This window comes from Hippocampus guttulatus, chromosome 16, assembly GCF_054856545.1.
Source record: "Hippocampus guttulatus isolate MCC_2025c chromosome 16, RoL_Hgut_1.0, whole genome shotgun sequence".
NCBI classification, from domain to species: Eukaryota; Metazoa; Chordata; class Actinopteri; order Syngnathiformes; family Syngnathidae; genus Hippocampus; species Hippocampus guttulatus.
In genome coordinates, this window is record NC_141276.1 from 3356503 (window position 1) to 3375847 (window position 19345).

The 19345-nt window shown below is 45.1% G+C and overlaps 1 protein-coding gene across 3 annotated transcripts in view; it reads left to right on the plus strand.

Annotated features, from left to right (window-relative positions):
• Positions 1-2381: 2381 nt before the first annotated feature.
• The window catches only part of LOC147192513 (protein kinase C beta type-like), a 50679-nt gene continuing 33715 nt past the window's right edge, over positions 2382-19345 (plus strand). For all 3 annotated transcript variants that reach the window (XR_015103152.1, XM_086132203.1, XM_086132202.1), the window contains exons 1-3: positions 2382-2782; positions 3793-3824; positions 16229-16311. Coding sequence is in view for 2 of the 3 variants with exons in the window: in XM_086132203.1 (XP_085988329.1) it covers positions 2604-2782; positions 3793-3824; positions 16229-16311 (294 nt within the window). In the remaining variant the exon portion in view is untranslated. The remainder of the gene's footprint in view (positions 2783-3792; positions 3825-16228; positions 16312-19345) is intronic.

Below are 19345 nucleotides of genomic sequence, written 5' to 3' on the forward strand. Positions count from 1 at the left end.
TTAAGCGCAAGGAAGCGAACGATAAACATTGGGGCCGCATTTACATTTAAACTGATGTCGAGTTGAGGGCCGCAAAATATCATGCCGTGGGCCGCAAATGGTCCCGAGGCTATCAAGGCCACGGGGGCTTTTAATAAAATTCCGGATCAGAACGTATAAATGTTACATCAGGAAAAGAAACCGACGTTGGTATTTTCTTGTTAGGTATTTCTACAGAAGATGAAAGTATGATAAGCGCCAACGCGACGCTCTCTCTGCGGTCAAGCATGATGTGCAAAACTACGGCGGGTTTGTTTCGAAGTGTGACATCACCGAAAGAGGGAAGCAGCACTTCTCTGTAATTATTTTTCAAACAAAACGGATCTATGTAAAACATTTACAGTAAGTCCTCACACGGTCAAATGCATTGCCAGAAACATTTTTTCATAAAGAATGCAGAAGAACATCCGAAGGCCAACACAATCTGTTGTGGGATGACTGTTGACCTCCAGTGTGTTCTAATCTCTCTTGAGAAATTCTCTCAAATAAATAAACTGTCATGCCGATATAAAGACGTCACGAATGGCGTGGTGGGTCACTTGCAAGACTTCCAAGCAGGCGGTGCGGGTTCAGTTTACATTCGGTGACAGTGGGAGGGGGGGGTGGGGGGGGGTGTATGTGAATGGAGACTGTGTATGGAGGCCATTCCGGTTAAATAGTTGACAACACGAAATTGTGAAAACATTCAACATTTAATGTATTTAACTTACTATGCCTGCTTTTATTTCATTTGTTGTTGTTTTTAAAACGTCATTTAAATTGAACTGTACAGAAAAGCAATTGTTTTAGACAAAAATGCAACCGTTTAGGATTGGGATGTGTCACATGGCCGCTAGAGGGCGTCATTGCACTCTGTCATGGGCTTTCCGAAGAGGAAGAGAGCACTGAGGGGGAATGAAATAGTGACACACAAGTCATAAGACGCTGTGGAGTGCGTGTGTTTTTTCGAAATGGAGAAATGGAAATGGCCACCAGGCTGGAAGGAGAACGTCTCTTTCTGTTTGTACTTCTTTCCATGTAGTAACACAATCCAACCATGCATCGACTGGAAGGTATTTTAGTGGCGCTGCCAATCATCACTCATTTGAGCTTCAAACTTTTTTCTTTGTTTTTTATTTCAACAGGTCTTGTGTCCAATAATGGAATTTGCCTTCACAAGGTGCACTTCCAAAAGACATTTTTAAATGAATTTGTCAGTACAAAGTACATTCGCTTGACTTAAATTCCTCCTGCACAGGTGAAACACAGCAGCTGGAGCAGCACCGCGTGCTTATTGTTTACATCCTCCTCGGGCCAACAGTGGGAGGAAGAAGCAATGAGAAACCACAGTGTGAGAGGGGAATTGACTGGTCCAGTGTGGGAGCAGAAAAAGGGAAAATGTGCTTTAAAAAAAATACAGTGATAAAGTCCTCCAGCAAAACACAACTTTTCGCCTCACCGCGCGTGCCAACTTTCTTTCTCGCTCAAATTTACAAATATGATCAGTTGGATATTTTGGAATGGATATGCAGGCCATGAGTTGCAACACAGTGTTGGTTCTTGTAGAGGTGACAGGAAAATGATTCCCAAACAGTTAACAGGACGGTGATTTCCCAGTGGACCACTCTCTATTACGTATTAAAAAAAAAAAAAAAAAAAGAATCACTGTGATAAATTGTACTCGCTGCCGTCCACGTTACATTGCGGGCCCCATCGTCCTAAAAACGCCTTCCCTGCTTCCGATTTGCATCAGATCCCGAATAAAAAAAGAGAAGAGTGGCTTATGTGTGAAATGAGTCACCATATGACATTCTATCTTTTTATATCTACCCATCCAGGTGCTCGCAGGGAACGCTTACGTCAACACTCCCGATGCCGAAACCCGCAAGCAAACGAAGACGTTCACGTCGTTTCACAGTCTGCGGGGGGGTCACGTGATTATGTAACAATGCAGCTATCTGGTGCTCCCATCGAAGATGTTTTATAAGAGGGAATGTGCGATTTTAATTCCTTGATTAGTCACTGTTGATCGATATCTTGCTTAGCGTGTCAGCGTGAGACTGCTTTCAAACAGGTGGGCGACCTTCCATCACCGTTTCGCACCTTTTGGTAAAGTGCAGGTGTCCTTTTACTTACCAAGCATCCCCTTGTGAAAATAATTAGCTACGTAACACCACGATGGTCACCAGTAAAGTTTGATGGTGATGTTTTATTCGATTATTATTTTCTACTTGAGTATGAGATGTGAAAGATTCTAAGTAGAAACGTGATTCTCTCTCTCTCTCGCTCGCTCGCTCGCTTTCTCTGACGCGCGCCCCCTCGCCCGTCACCCGTCGTGCACGCGCCGGGAAGCAAACGAGGAAGCTTTGCAGCTTGCGGTCTCGTCACCTCCACTCAACATTGAAACCGGCAAACATCCGGCAGCAGGTTCACGGTGGTCGCCGTTTCAATTGCAAAACCAACCAACGAACAAAAATAGCAGGACTTTTTTTTTTCTCCTCCAGTTTTATAACACGCCGTTAGTTTTGTCTGGCGCAAACTTGCGGTGCCACTTTCAAGTTCAAACTCGGCTAGTCGCTCGGAGCATGGCTGACGGCGCTGCGGCGAACAGCGACGGCGAGGACGGACCTCGGCAGCCCATGAGGGGCTTCGCTCGCCAAGGAGCCCTGCGTCAGAAAAACGTCCACGAAGTGAAGGACCACAAATTCATCGCGCGCTTCTTCAAGCAGCCCACCTTCTGCAGCCACTGCACCGACTTCATCTGGTGAGCGCAGCTGCCTCTGATCAATGAAGTCGTGTTGTTGGGGAGTGGGAGGACGGCAAGATCGGTGTTCGTGAGACGCAACCGCATTTGTCAGTCAGTTCAAGTTTGGTGACGAGCATGACTCAAAGAAATGATGTGCGTGGTTCAAATTCCATTCTAGCCGCGCACTTGTTGCTGCCCAGGTACATCTGCGGCCGAGTGTGTGAGCTGCAGCCCCAGAAAGGATTGGCTGCTAGTACAGAATCACTTCCATCGTTCATATCCAGCTAAGATCAATTGTTATACTAGTTCGATCCTTATCCTACTGGTTGAAGGCAGTGTAATAGAAAAAAAAATAACTAGATATTAAGACAGCCGTTTTACTATTGTGCTGAATTGTCTCACTAGGGAGCCATTTTTCTAGTTCATCCTAGTCCTTGTAGTACGCTGACGTGTCTTACCATTCAGGATAGAATATAGGATACTAGTACGAGGACCACGGACCGCCTTTTTCTATATGCGGACCGTGCGTGATGAACAAGAGGCACAGCCACTGACCAGTGACTGCGAATGCCACAGCCAAGCGAGTATTTTACAACAAAAACAATCAAACCTAACCGAGGACTTCAACCGCTGACACAACCCCGGACCCTTCGATCGCTCTCCCTCCGATCGTTTCGATGTCCTCAGCCCACCAGGGTGGCACTCCAGTTATTGAATTAATTTCTCTCTCCGCGTTGCCCTGATTTGCACACATTTTATTTTTAGCTTTGTTGTGCGTTCTCCCCGACGCCGCAATTACTCAAGCCCCGTGTTGATGCCGTTTTCATTTGATAATGGGGGGGGGGGGCGAGACTTGAGCCAGAAGAAGCGTGGCATGAGGGAGAACAATGAGAGTGATTGCACACAACATGGGAGATTTAAAAAAAAAAAAAAAACAGAATACCCGCACACATCGGTTTGCATGATTGTGTGCGACAACGCCTGGACAATTTTCCAACCTGTGATTTGTGTGTGTCTTCTCTTCACAGGGGTTTTGGCAAGCAAGGATTCCAATGTCAAGGTAGGAGACTCCCCCCCCCCCCCCCCCCACCACCACTTCCGCTCCCCTCTCACAATTTCAAAGTTTTTGTAGCACATACTTGCAACCATGCATGTCAATCAGTTGTCAACGGCATGGCTCGGTGGTCGTCTGCCAGGTTGTGGGTTCAATCCCCGTGTCCTTGAGCAACATACTGAATCCCCCTCATGTGTTTCTGTTGCCGCCTCTTCAGTAGGCGCATGAGAAGTCAGTGCGAAGCGCTTTGCAAGTGACAAACCCGTTTCGATTTGCGAGATCCTAACGCCGAGATGCTCACGGGAACATTTGCTCAATGGCGGATGAGTAAGGAAGCAGCGTGTGCAAACCGTATGCCGGTGGAGGCACCAAGTCTGGAAGCGGAGGCCGGACTTGATGATTGAGTCACACAGAGGGTCAAACTGGAGGTGGAGGTTCAATGATTTGGAGGGAATGAACAGCTGCGATGCTAATTTCACCGTTTTGACAACCGAGGCACTTTGTCTGCCCGCTGTCGATCTCGAGAAGAACGTGCTTCCAACATTTTTTGGGGGGGGTTCCATTCATGGCGTATACGACTGTTCGTTGTTGCTTGGTATCTATCCTGTGTGATCAAAAAAAAGAGAAGAAAAGCGGTTTGCGCAGTTCGAGGGGTGAGAATCTGCGCCCATTCAGCTCTGATCCCCTTTAAGCCTTCTTTGTGTATTTCTGTCAAATACTTCCACCTGTTGCATTTTTTTTTTCTGCTGCTTTCTTCTTTTGGTGCCCTCATCTCCCCGTCTGGACAACCGGCAACCCTTCTTTTCGGCTCGCAAATGTTAACAAACGCACAGGGACTCGCGTAGCCGATAATATGGCCGCGCCGTATCAATCTAAAATGTTATTTAATCATCAAGTGGATGTAGTCAAGGATTTTCACATCTCCTAGCAACAGTGGAACGCAACTGCCGATGTGCCGTAAACTGCAAGCAAGCCAGCGCTGGCTGTTCGGCACAGCGGTGCGAGAGCCGATAATTAGCCGGGGCGAATGTGTGGTGCGTCAATCGTGTCCTTTCGGAATGCATCCGCTGCATTGCGGGAGGGGGGTTCTCGGTTTGCGTGGAAAGGAAGGCAGTGTTGTAGGCGGAGACGGGTAACTGGGAATTACACTGGAGATTGGGATGGAAGGAGAGAAAAAAAAAAGATTCTATATATTTCTTTGCTCATGAGGCAACGCAAAAGCATCATAAGCGAGGTGTGTCGTGGTAAAAGCGCAAATGAGCTCTTGTGCCGTTCGAATCCTTTCAGATGGACTGTGAACGCGTTGACTAAAAAAAAAGTAGAAGGAAATACTGAAAGCCATGACAGGGCAACATTTGAAATGTGCCGTCTCACTGCGGCGTCCCTGCGACTGCGCAAATGAGGAACTCTCTCAAGATGTAATTGGACAACTTTTGATCCAAGGTTAAAAAATGTCATGAATGCTACGCGTGAGATACAAAAGGCAGCCAGATACTTTGTTTACCTGCAAGCAAGACTGGAAGTGCGAACGCGGCTGGTAAACGAGGCCACGCGTCAACCCATCAAGCTCGTCGCCTCTATGTTAGGTTCGTGATTCTGAAAAGCGAATTGGAGTCAAACTATGCTTGTGTAGCGCTTTGCGCACAGTTTGGTTTTGCATCGCGTGTGTCCACTGTTGCCGCTTCAGTCTGATTCTTTCTCTTTCTTCGTATTGTTGCTACTGTCAACAAGTCGCCGACATGCCTGCAGTGGGCATTCAGCGCCGACTGTGAGAATGTGGTTCTCCTCCTCAATTTGTATCTCAGACAGAAGAAAATTGGAGAGATTTCATTGCCCGTTGGTTTATTTATTACGTGAGATAATAAGGTTCGCACGGAGGCTCCTCCGAGAAATAGATCCACTGACAACGATACTTGCTGGTTCGAAAAAGCAACATTGCCTTTGACACTGCTTGCGGGCAGCCGCTGCCCTCAGCTCAGTCGCAAATTCTCCTTGTGTCCGATTCCGGAAGAATGTATTCAAATAAATACACGCGGTGAACGGGAACCCTGGTGGTGAGTAGTTAGAAAATGTCTTTGGATGTCTTTGATACGACACGGCAGATTAAACCTAAAAAGGTTGGCGCAGGCAAAAAAAAAAAAAATGGACGCCGACTCGATTGCTCTCAGATGGATGTGGAAGCTGATCTTCAAACCGTACGCACCCAGGAGTGCATCCGCCAGCGTTGTTGGGAGGAGTAGATGCAAATAGATTGACGTAGCACAGGGGCCATGTGATCTCTCGATTTTTGAAATGCCAGAAACCAAAAATGAGGCCACGAAGCGTATTAGTGCTCCCTATTTGGAAATCGGGCCCATTGTGACGTGTTGCGAGTACATGTGTTGAACGCTCTTACAAACTGTGAGAACATATTGAGTGACGGCATGCTGCGACTGGTTACGTGTGTGTGTGTGTTTTAACGTGTGAAATTTTAAAACGACCGTGTTAACATTGAGTTTTAGCGGTTAACAGGCTGTCAAGTGTCCTCCACTGGTCCAACTGTGCATTCATCCTGGACAAATGTTCCCTTTTGAGAGTTTAAGAGGGACTGATGTGTGGGTCGGGAGGGGTGGGGGTGGGGGGGGGGCGTTGGTGAAGGAGCTTGGAAAGAGTTCCGAGTTATGGAGATATACAAGAGCTGCAAAAGAAGATAAAAGTTAATTCAGCTCAAAAAAAAAAAAGGAAATTAGGGGACAATATTAAGGGTTGTACAAGTCTAAAATGAACTATTGATCGTATTGTAAAAACAAAGAAACCCTTTTTCATAAATAACAAATTGTGTCATTCAATTAAAAGTCTAAAACAAAGTGAAATACTGGACGATATTGGAAAAAACAAACAAACAAACAAACACCTGCCTTTATGTGATTTGGTAAATTAAAAATGACTTGCACCGTAATGCTCCACAGCTAACGATATGCTGTATTGATATCGGACAACATTAGGTAATAGTCAGTGTGTCCTTGTTGAGGCTGGGATTTTTTTTTCCGAGGAAAAAGGCCCCAAAAACTCCCCCCAAAAAATAAATTAAAAAAATCCACACCCGCGGGTGGACAAATTCCCCACCGTATGACTTCAGGGGGTGTTCGACATTCGCCGATCCTCTCTTGAAGGCAAACCGATGCGTGAAAATCACAACGGGGAAGATGGAGAATATATCAAAACGGTGTAGGAAGCAGATGAAATGAAAATGAAATTCAAAGGATCAGAAGACATGTGACGTGTCCTCTGAGAGCCAAAAAAAACAAAAACCATGCTGGATTTCCATCATGAATTTCACGCCGCTTTACATTCTAAAAGTAATCCCTTCACAGCATAGCATAACAGGCTACTTTTTTTTTTTTTTTTTTGGTATGACAAATAGTGGGTCATTTGTGAGGATGTTCTTGGAAATCCTTCTGTGTGAGTGAAGCGGCCGCTTTCTGCAATCTGACAGTTCCGCAATAAATTGGCAAAAAAAAAATAAATAGCGCAAGTCCAGCGAAACAGCTGGTGGGAAATGAGTGCGAGAAGTACATGCTGCAACGGCACTCGAGCCGGAGTTGGATGAGATTTTTTAAAGATTTTTTTTTTTCCGGCAAAGGAGATAATGGACAGGCAGGAAGTGGTACAGAAACAAGGCGAAACGAGACGAGATAAATGATGTGGGAGTGGAGATGCACTTAAAACAAGCCCATCAATGCGTTCGTTGCTTCAGCTATTAGCACACACGTTCAGTCGATTTTTTTTTTCTTCTTCTTCTCTTCAGTCTTTATTTTGAAGGTCTGTTTCTTCTTCCTTCTGACTAAGAGTGTCTTTGAAGTTTAATCGCCCGTCTCCTGTGTTTGCCATTAACCGCGGCGCCGCTGGTGGGCACGGTGCCCACACTTCCTCTGGATTCTTAAAATATGACTTTGCCAAGCCCGTCCGGGTTCAAATGACTAAGTGAAGAGTTGCTGTCTATCGGTAGTGCCTCTCACATCTCAGGTGCTTCCGCAGCTCTAACCTGTGTGGGCACCGGGGTCGAAAAAAAACAAGCCTCCCACGCTCACAAACATCGATTGAGTTCCCGAGGCAAAGGGGAGCGAGCGGATCGCTTCTGTTTTGTTTTCCTCTTTTCTGTTTACCCAGATTTCGCTTTGTGATCTGCTGTCTTCTCCCTCTGTGATTGGACACACGCAACACGGCTTCTCCTATCGCCTCAATCTTTCTTGAACTTGTCAATGTCCCCTGGGCTCCTTCCTTCTATGCTTGGGGGGGCCTCCCCATCTCGCCCCCCCCCCCCCACTCTTCTCTCTTGTACCGTTGCAAGCTGCGGGCTTTGATGATTTTATAAATAGCTCAAGTGTTCCACTGAGAGCAACGGCAAATGGGATGGATTTACTGATGGAATTATTGAGGAGTGGGGACAGAGTATGTGGGTGTGAAGAGAAAACAGGAAGGAAAACCAGGATCTTGCAAAAGCTGCGAGGGTGGACCGCATGACAGACAGTACAGTGGGGGGCTGTGGGTGAGGGTCATTCTGAGGTGGACAAAGTGATGAAGTGATGAGCCGGCTGCAGTAATCACACATAGTAAGTCGTCCAGGTTCTGAATGAGCAAAGCAGGCCCAGATCACGACCTCGTTTCTCCTTTGGCATGGTGTACTTTTTTGAAGATGGACGTACAGCTTCCAAAAAGAAAGCAACTTTTGTCTTGTCAGTCAACAGAATATTTCTCAAAAAGTCTTGCTTATCATCAAGATATTGTTTGGCAAATCGCAAGATGCACTTTTTTTTTCATCAGTAATGGTTTTTGCCTTGTCCTGTTTTCAGACGCTGTACAAATGAAAACCCTTTCACCGGATTTATTTTCAACATGTTCCAAAAGTTCATGTTAAAAAGTTCGAGCGCATGGACTTTTCCAGCCCAGCTAATGTGCCTTTGCCAAATGAGCATAATCAAATGTCAATTCTTAAGCTTGAATTTCTGCGAGACCGATGCACATTTTTCTTGTTGCTGAAACAGAATTCGATTTTTTTTTCCCCACCAAGTCACTCTACTGTGGTGACCAAAGTTTCCTCCAATAACGTCTTCCTCTTTTAAGTTCCAGCAGCATATAGACGGCCCTTGTTTTTCAACATGAGTAAATACATTGACAACTTTTGATAATAGGCAGAGGTTGGTGAGACACTCACCTTTGTTTGACTTTGACCAACCACATTTTAAAGACTGGTCACTATACGCGTTGATGCTTATCATCCTGAGGGCTCACTTGTCTTTGCTGCAGACATTTATGGCAATTGTCCACCCGTCGCTCGGGTGACGCCTCGGAGACATGACGGGCTGCATCAGACAACCCATCTAGGTCGAGCGTGTTTCACATTATTAAAGGCTGCTCGTAAAACTAGAGGTGGCTTTACGGTTGGTACTGCCCGACTGCGAACAAACTTGGAGTGAAACCTACTGCATTTTTTTTTTTTTTTTATTATTCCGGAGATGCGGCGCTCCTTCCATCGAGATGTGAAATTTGTCAGCTCAAGTTCGATGTGTCTGCTAGTCCGATGGAGAGCGGCTAACTATGTCACCGTTGCTCCTGAGACACTTTAACCCTTTCATAGACGGGCGGTAACCTAGCAACAGGGGCAGAGAGCAGTCAGTCATCCTGGACCACTTTTAACATCCCCGCCTCCTCGTTTATTTGCCTTTCCGCTCGCGCCGTTGCCCTCGCACGCCGTCCAAGACCGGATCAACTTCTTTGCTCCTTTTGTTGGCTAATATATGTCGCTATATTTTGAGAAGTGGCAAAACCCGTTCAAAGTGTCCGTTTCATCGGAAGTGGACCATTTTGAAGCCATGAATTTCTCGATAATGACCCCCACTTTTTTTCCCCCCCTCCTTACACATGCTTCGGTGACCAAGTTGAGTCAATGTTTTCCATTGGTAGCATTTTTTTTTTTTCGTCGTGCAGCGAGTGATATAACGCGCCCAACTGCACACGTTAGAAGCCCAAAACACAGCCAGACAGCGTTGGTCCGTTGCCAAGCATTGAGCGAATTGTTGTTAGACGTTGCCCTGCTTTGCCAAGCCGCAGCACGCATTTACTGTATACAGTAGACACAAGAGCGCTCACGCCCCTGCATTTCCTCCCGTTTGCGGTGTTTATTTTTCAGCTTCGGTCGTTTGTTTTGTATGACTTATCCAATGACAAAAAAAAGTAAAAATAAAATAGACCCAATGCGGTGACCAATGATTACGCCACTGGCTTTCAAGTAGCCAACGCTGGAAAAAATGGCGACAATTTTGGGTGGGTGGCGAGGTTAATATTTAACCGACAATGTCATTGCAAGCGGGCTATTCATAAAAGATGATAAAAGAGCAGAATTTACCAGAAGCAGCATCAAGAATGGCTCGTCCTTTAGAGATGGTTGACAATAATCAGATGAACTGGGAGTCAATCCTGGGAAAAAGTGAATTTATACACAACCCCCCCCCCCCCCCCCTGACATTTCTGAAAGGAATCCTGACAATATGTACACAGTTTTTTTCCATTTATGTTCAATATGGGTTTGGAGTTTTCATATCCCACCTATGATTTGTTTTCCATTGAATCACTAGCAAATCCCTTTTAGTTCGTTACTTCGGATTCACAACTTTTTCTCCAACTGTCTTCAACATTTTTTTTTCCCCAGCTGATCAAGTTGCTTATTGCTCTTTTTCTTGAGCAAATGACCCGCCATCAGCGCTATCGTCATCTCCTGTGCTCTTCTAATGGTCATGTTTTCCAATCCTCGCGTTTGATTATCTTACCGTGTTACTCAAAACGGGCAGCGACAGTTTCGCGGGGGAGTCAATGAAGTCACCGGGTGCCATTTGGATGGCAAGTGTGAGGGTGGAGGGCAGAGCAGTGGTCCAAAGCTGATTTTACACCAGAAGAGGTCCGCGTGTGCGCGCGTGTGCTCGGCTGGACATGTTCAGTCGCCGGCTGTTCAGGTCGCGCTGCGGAGGCTGGAGTACTGCCGGTTTAAGAGGAAACTAAGAGCCCTCCACGCTCACACAAACCGAAGGAGAGCGGAGAGCGGAAAGCCTGAGCTGATGCACACTGCCTCTTTTCAAGTTGTGTGTGTGTGTGTGGATGGGTGGGGTGGTGGTGGTGGTGGGAGAGGGGGGCTACTAAAGGTGTCATGGTTAGCAGTATTATAATGTTGTTGTTAAAGGAAATGTAAGGGGAAAAAAAGCATTGCGACACATTTTATTTGCATCCAGACAAACATAAGCACAAAAACAGCCCAACGTACTTTTGAAACGAGAGAAATTGTCAGCAGTCCGTTCAAAATGAAATTCCAAGCGCACAAGATAAAACTGATGGAACCTTTCGGATGTATTGCTCTTCTGCGCCGATGCACAAAAAATGATTCAAAAGAAGGTAATCCCAAAGTAATCTCACGTCGACTGTCGAGGAATGATTGTTCTCTGCAGTGGGAAATCTGCTCTCGACCCACCAAGAAAATCCAGACTTTGAACCTAGTCAATAGATTCGTTTCATAACCTGTACGTGAACAGAGGTCCGTTTTATGCGGATGCTGAAATAGAATGAAATGCCCCCTTATAAGTCGATGTATCAAATATCCGAATGCCGACGCTCAGATGTGGATCGACGCGTGGCAGGTTTTTAAAAGCGTCTCAGCGAGTCAACGTGAAAGGGAAACGGAGTCAGTGAAAGTTGCTGAATGAGATGGAGATGCAAAAAAGAAAAAAAGAAATGGAACGTAAATGATTTGCATGTCCCTTGAAAAGAAAAGATTTTACAGATGAATCGCTTGCATAATATTGCTACTCTCAATCGATTGGAAATCGCCAGCCCGCTGTGATGCAGAAAGTCACGCTTTTAAGAACGGCGGGTCGTGGAAGGACAGAAATCAAGCGAGTCTGTGCCATTAGCCGCAAATTGAGCCTCCGCCAAAGCAAGACGGAGCTCTTCGGAAAGCCTCCAAGACTCGAAATGGTGCATTTGTTCTCGATTTGTTGTTGTTGTTGTTGTTTCTTTTGTTTACAGTCGTTGCATTTTCTTTGATCGGAGGTCGCAGTTGGCCCGCCAAGTGGAGTCCTCTGTGATTTTCCCCTTTTGAAAATAACGGCAAAAGATGAGAGCTGCCATGTCAGAGATTGGGATGGAAGGATGGAGAGACGATGGGTGGATTCCGGTGAGGGAGGGAAAGAGGAGGCAATGATCGGGGTGTGCTGAATCACTCTGACCCTTCTCCCATCTTCACAAGCATTGTGGGTATTTATACTGTGGCGTAGGCTGTTCAACCCCCTTATATAAGCCCGTACACACACACACACACACACACACATGCAGACCCAGGGAGAATGGCGTATTTTGTTTGGACTATTGACTTTCTACCTCTCGTTTATCAGCCCTGCTCCTTGTCCGCTTTTGTATCAGTGTCTACCCACCTTACTCACCGGAGTGTTTTTCCTCAGCGAGACAGTCAGAAGAGCAGAACATGTGAGCAGCAGTCTGTCTCATCTCTTCACTCGCTTTCTTAAAATAAAAGAAAAATAGACGCCGCCAAGCACTGTAGTCACGGATGAAGATCTGGTGGAGGCCGTCGTCATGTTCGGGCGCTGGCCACCAGTGGAAGGAATTATCTTTTCTGTTGAACCTGTCCCTGGCGGTGTTTTGAAGCCATTTGGGCTCCAGTCCTCCTTATTCGGTGATACCTCGACTCATGAGTTGAATTTGTGGCCAAGCTTTATACGTATATCCAAATCATTTTCCCCATTGAAATTAATTGAAAGGCTATTAATCTGTTCCGCCGCCAAAAAAAAAAAAAAAAACTTCCGACACTAGATTCTAAAGCCCAGATAAAAATAATGCACATTACTCTATGGTGAACCACCACCTGCTATCCTTCTTTCAAAATATTTTTAAAATCATGTGATGGAAAATCTTGATTTTTACACTTTTACTCATTTTAGTCAGCTATTTTTTGAATTTCTTTACTTTTCATTTTAAATCTCTTCAACTGTGGGACTGCTTTTAAATGTACTTTTCATAACACTGGGTGATGGATATTGAGTTACCCTGGCTATGAAATGCGCCATAAATCAGTGATACCATTTATATATTTATTATTAATATTATTTGGCAATGTACTTCAAAATTTGTGAAGATATTTAAGTGACACTCAAAAAAAAGACATGATTTGGATTCACAATTTGGTTGTCCTTTGCCCCAACTGTGGTCGACAAAACAAAATTTCCAGCAGGTCCGAATTCAAATAGCGAAGCAGCGACGGATGCGAGGGTGGTACTGTACGATCCATACTGTAGCGACACAAGCTGGTGTGTTTTGCATTGACGTGACATCTAAATCTGGGCCATCGCCGGGCTCCATGTCATGGCATCGCTCTCTCGCTTTTCACATGCACCACACGCACACGCACATTCTGGTAGCTCATTAGTGGAAAATGCTGTGCAACATTGGTCTTCTGCCAACATTTCATAGAGAGAATATATGAGAACCGTTGTACAGAGTAGGGATGATAGAAAGGAAAGAAATATGATGGGGGGCCTTTGGAAAAAGGAAACGATAAAAAAATCAAAATAAACACAGACACAGCAGACAACAGAAAGCACCATCTGAGCGTGCTAAAGTTTTAGTTCACATTCGGCCAAGCAGTGACAAAGTCCCAATCCTAGTTTTGCTTGCGTCATCTTTTCAAATAATGAGGATAGGATTTTGAGAGAAATTGTGCGAAATGCTGATAGCTGAGTCGACGGGGCTCTTGGTTCAAAGATGAGCTGACGTGGCTTCGTCGTTTGTACTTCATGCCAAAGACACTTTTGTTTTTTTCCACGTTGTGTTTGCATTCACTTTTCATAGCTCTGTTCACTTTGAGCGCAACAGGACTTTAATATTGATTGACAAACCGGGCATTATGTAATAATATAAAGTGAATGTTGATGACGGCCGTGCTGCTCGAGACACTTCGCGGTGGGGGGGTTGTGCAATGAGTTTAAAAGTTGACCATGAAAATGTTTTCGGAGGTCTGTTTTCTTCCCTCCCCTGAAACGGACTTTATAAGCAAGTCCAAACATGAACAGCGATAGAAATGAAAGACCGAGTGGGATCAATATTGTGCTGCCTTATTGTTAATTGATCCTGGGTATTGGAAGCTGTCAGGGAAACACGATGCGCCCCACTGACTGAGAACCAATTTTGAACGGCAGCATTCATGATCGGCATCACCATAAATAAAGGTTGCTAAAAAGTATTCAGCAGAAAATATATTATGGGTGAAATTTGGAGTGAGATTGTGGAGATTTTGCAAACGGTGCCGTTTTTTCTTTCGCGAACGGGTCTTGCAATACGCTCAAAATGAAACACATATTTGTGTGTGTTTCCCATGACTACTTGATGTTGATGATGAATAATGAATGTCGGACTCGGATCAGAGCAGGAGGGCACCGCGGAGTCAGGAAGTCACATTATTCCGGAACATAATGTATCTGTCTTCCTGTCAACACATGCTCGTGTACTATTAACTCGGTTTCATGAACATTTATGAAGCCAATCGAACATTCGTAGTTTGCATATGAACCGAGATTTGCATTTAAACCACATTACAGTACGTACATTTTTTATTCTTTGTTATGGCACATTTATATAATGATATTTTGTTTGTTTTGGCCCAAGGGTCCTTTCGTTGCACCGCGCGCGGTTCTATTTTTTGCAATACAATCTGTGTTTGGGTAAAGGATTTGGCAGAAGTGGTCCTCCAAAAGAGCAGTTGCCTCCAAGCAATATGTGCGTAGAGCGCTCACCGTTTCCCTCCCTACTTCCTTGCCTCCTTCCACCCTCGCTTTGTGTATTCAATCTGCGATATGACTGCGATGAGTGGGTGGTCCGATACGTGTGTTGTATCATATCACTGAGGGGGAGGTGTGACCAAAGAGGAGGAAATTGCGTGGGAGTCAAGTACCATTGAGGTGCACATGAGTGTGTGTGTGTGTGTGTGTGTGTGTGTGTGTGTGTGTGTGTGTGTGTGTGTGTGTGTGTGTGTGTGTGTGTGTGTGTGTGTGTGTGTGTGTGTGCGCGCGCGCGTGATGGAGCGAGATGAAGAAAAGACTTGCTTTTTAATGATATTCACCAATCAGTGCGGGTTGGGTATCACTCTCTCTATGCCTAAAGAGACCGTGATTGTTACAAAACCCGGCAGTGTCATTGGCAAACATTTTTTTAAATTATTAGGTAAAATCACAAACACTATTTTAAACTATGTATGACAAAGTGCGTCCCTCATTGAGAGGCTTCACTCTGGAACGACTTTTGGACGCAACACTGCCCTCTGTTGTTTACTACTTGTATTTACAGCGCATATAATACAGTGGTAACTGGCTTTTAACAATCCTTCGAAAATGTCCAAGGCAAACCTCAGCATAGTGAGCGATCGTCCGACTGGTGAACACTTTTTCTAGAAATGTGGCCATTTTTTGGCAGACCTTCTTTGGATGATGGCGTGTGACATAGCTGATCTTTTTGCTAGTCTGTCCGCTAAATTAAAGTAGCCAGCGGAATGTACACTAGTTCAACGTGTGTCTCCAACAAGTACAATTTTATCCGAAAAGTGAAAGTAGTGGAGTAAATGTAGCGCGTTACGACCACTCGAGCTTATTTTTAGCCAACCGGCCTCGTCACGCCTGCCAGCCGATCTGACGTTGATCAGTTTGATGGGGACGGCGGGCTGGATGGCAGCCGCGCATCGAGGCTTTGGATGCGTTTCAGGAACACTAGCTGTTGTTTACACGTCCACACATCTGGAAGAATTTGTTTACTTTCAAAAATATCTCAAATAAAGTATGCCAAAACAAAAAGTGTTCTTTGTTCATATCCATTCTTCTGTTAAAATAGGAAGTGGAGTTCCGCGACATCTTCTATTGCATTTGCAGCCTGGCGCAAGAAGCACTGCTCCCGGATTGGCTGACGATGGCTCAGTGGCGCAGGGCTGACAATAAGAGTGTGTGGGTGTTAATAAGACAGACGCCTCTGTACATTTCCCACTGGAAGACGTTTAATAAGTGAGGTACATGGCAGATTTAACAGCATCACACATCATCACTCTTGTCGAGTCTCCTCCTGAGTATTGAATGCAGCGGGGCTTTCCGACGTCCGGCCCGCTGGCCATGTTGCAGCCTGCCCCTTTTCTTCAGTGGCTCGATACCCCCCCCCCCCCAAAAAAAATTAGATGTACATATATTTGACACGGGTATAAAAAAAAAAGTGTGGGTGTGCTGCTTCCATCAGCGATAGGCGGTCATAGAGGACACCCTTTCACCTTACTTGATTATTTTGGGCCAACCGAAACGGACTCACTAAAGAACTTTTTTTTTTCCTTCTCCCCACAGTGTGCTGTTTCGTGGTGCACAAACGTTGCCATGAGTTTGTCACGTTCTCCTGCCCAGGAGCGGATAAAGGTCCAGCATCAGATGTGAGTATGACCCACAAACGGGCGTGTGTGTACGTAAAAGCACTTTTTTTTTTCCTCCTGTGCATCTTGTCCTTTCATCCACAGGTAAGCTGAAAAGTAAGTTTTTTGTTTTTTGTTTTGTTTTGTTTTTGTTGTTCATTCTTCGTTTCAGTAAATGCCCATCCAGAATATACCACAAAGACATGTGGCCTAGTAGTAGCTAGGGCTGAATGAGTTTGAGAAATAATCGAATCGTGACCCTCTGTGGTGTGCAACACACAAAAAAAAAAAAGTTCCCTGGACCTCCGCTTGAGGCATTCTGAGCATTATGAATTTCAATTAAAAAAAAAAAAAAATCCAATTTATTGTGAACAGTTTGCAGAAGGTCCATCAAACAACTTTGGGATAAAGTACTCCTACTTTTGATGTCCGGTAATCGTTTATGACTTGCAAAGAGCAAATCTACACAAACTTGGACAGATCGAATGACTTGTAATGTGAAATTGAGTTTCATTAGTTCGGGATGCGGATCGACGATATGATTACACAAAGGTTATGAGACATTTTGTTAGCGGCGCTCAATAAATTCACGTTTTTTTTTCAACTTTATTATAGGGTTCACTGTTGCATTATCAAAATGAATCCAGCCAGCCGGCGTAATAGATTCTTAATCATGGCTTTTGCCTCCTCGAGCCGCTCTTACAGGAAGTGCAATTAAGTGTTACTTTTCTTACCAAGTAGTGTAGGCTTTGAAAGAGCTGACAGGTAGCCTCCTTTCTTTGATTTCGAGTCTTAAATTGTAGCCGGGCTTTCTCATTTGCACTTCCGATGGGAACGCTAAGGCGTTCACTTCTTCATCTTCACAGTGCTTTCATCAATGTCAACTTTATCCTTTCAAGAACCGAAGGGTCTTTTAACTTCCAAGTCCTTTCTTCCCTCAGGAGGACCCTTGAGTCTGACAAGTACACTTATTCACCCCCCCCCCCCCCCGAGAGAAAATGCTCAAATGCTTTTCAAAAGATTAATTTGCTGAAATGCTCCTGGCCACCGATTGGCGTCGGGGTTGTTTGCTTTTGTCTTGAACGTTTTCAGCGATGATAGAACTGCCAATCACCTGCACCCGAATAGCTCTCCAACTGTCACCCGCTCTGCAGTCGCCTCCACCGATTCTATTTAAATGCCAGTCCACCGCAGGGGGTGGTGGGCTGCTCTTAATTACGGGGCCTTACCAGCCCCACCGTGTCATTTTCTTAATGAGTTTGTGGACTTATGACCTCAGTTCCAACGCTGGGCTAATCTAGGATAGCTTCCTTTTTGAACTTGATGTAAATTTAAACAGGTAGCCTGCTCCTCTGACTATGCAAGGAGAGAGGGAGTTCGAAAATGGAATCCTACTTGCCCGTTAAGAAGAAAAAAGGCATGGCAAAGCGAGACAACGTTATTTATATACACGAGCAGACTTCATACACAAGGCAACTCAATGTGCTTCACACAGCCAAAAGCACAACACCTCAAGGCATTTACAAACTAACAGCGACGGCAAAGTCGGGGTGAGCACTGGCTCACCGGCATGACACAAGGCCCTCAAACCAGGCTCATTTCATCAACACACAAAATTGATGTTGTAAAGTATGCTAAAATTCTTGACCCTTGACTTACAGTATTTTAAGAAAAACCCTTTCAACCGGCATGTTTCAAACACTGTACAGACCCGCATTCGATTGATTCATCACTTGTACGCCCTTCGGGGTTGAAGAGGCGGAGGTTTTCTGTGGGGCAAGGCCAACTGTTTGTCAAGGGCAATGCAATTACTGCAGCTGTTGAAAATTTACTGCGCATCATCGGTTACGTTGTCACCCACTTAACAGTGTGAAGCCCCCACCCCCTCCTCTCATTTTCCTCGGTCTCGCAACGATGTTATGTTTAAAAGAAGAAGTCAATTATAGATCTGGGTTAATAGAATATTTGTCCTTGGAGACAAGTCGAGGGATGAGATGAGGCTCTAATGAAACCTACATTCAAGGTCCTCAGCCTGATAATGCTACTCGGGGCTGTGTGGGCAATGCGAGTGGGAAAAAACGCCAACTAAGTCGATGTACTGTACATTCTGCACATATATATCACCCCCCCCCCGCCCCCCCAACCAATAGTTCCGCAGTGATAAAAACATGCATCTGGGAAACGAAATTCCAACCTATCCACTGTAGTAAGTAGTCTGATATATGTGTGACGTCTCAAGGTTGTCAACTCGTTTGCAACGGGAAGCTACATCCACACTAAAATTTGTTTAGCCAAAAAATGATCAAAAGCGCAGCGTGCACAATGGAAAGTCGCAAAGTGCGTGGGTGGTCCTGTAGCACTCGTTAGTGAAACGTGACTGTTGAATTGTGTGCATAAGTTATGAGCTGACTTGATGCTTAGAGACTCGGCAGTACAGCATATGCAAAGTGTCCATTTGTCCACGAGGTTGCATCCACTCAGCTGAAATATTAATAGGCTTCATCTGTGCCAGTACATGACCATCATGTTTGAATACATTTGTCATGGCCATGCAAGACAGTTGAGCGATGGTTCATGGGTTCTACCTTGCCCCCCCCCCCACCCTGCAAAAAATTATGTAAATTGTTTTCAAAAAGTATGTTTTGTGCAATGCTGCTAAACAAAAAAATGAACATTTCTGGTAGCGTGGTGGACGGGTGCTGAGCACGTTAGGTTAAGCCTGTAGCATATTTGTACGCATATTTACATTCAGTCCGATTTGACAAATGGATGTGTTAGTCGTCATCATTTTTTATCAGCATCATCCTAAAGTAACTCATGTTTTCATCTTCATCTTCCCTGCGATCGACTGCAACAACATCGCTTTTTCACTTTGCAGAGGCGGAAAAAAAAAAAACCTTGCAGGAGGTACAGTCGCCCTTGAGAAGAGATGAGAATCAAGACAGACAAAAATACGCCCAGATGCGCCTCTCCACCCACGCAAAGGAAATCACAGGCAGCCGCACAATCATTTAGGCGTAACAAGAAGCGCATACACACACTTGTGAGCAAACCT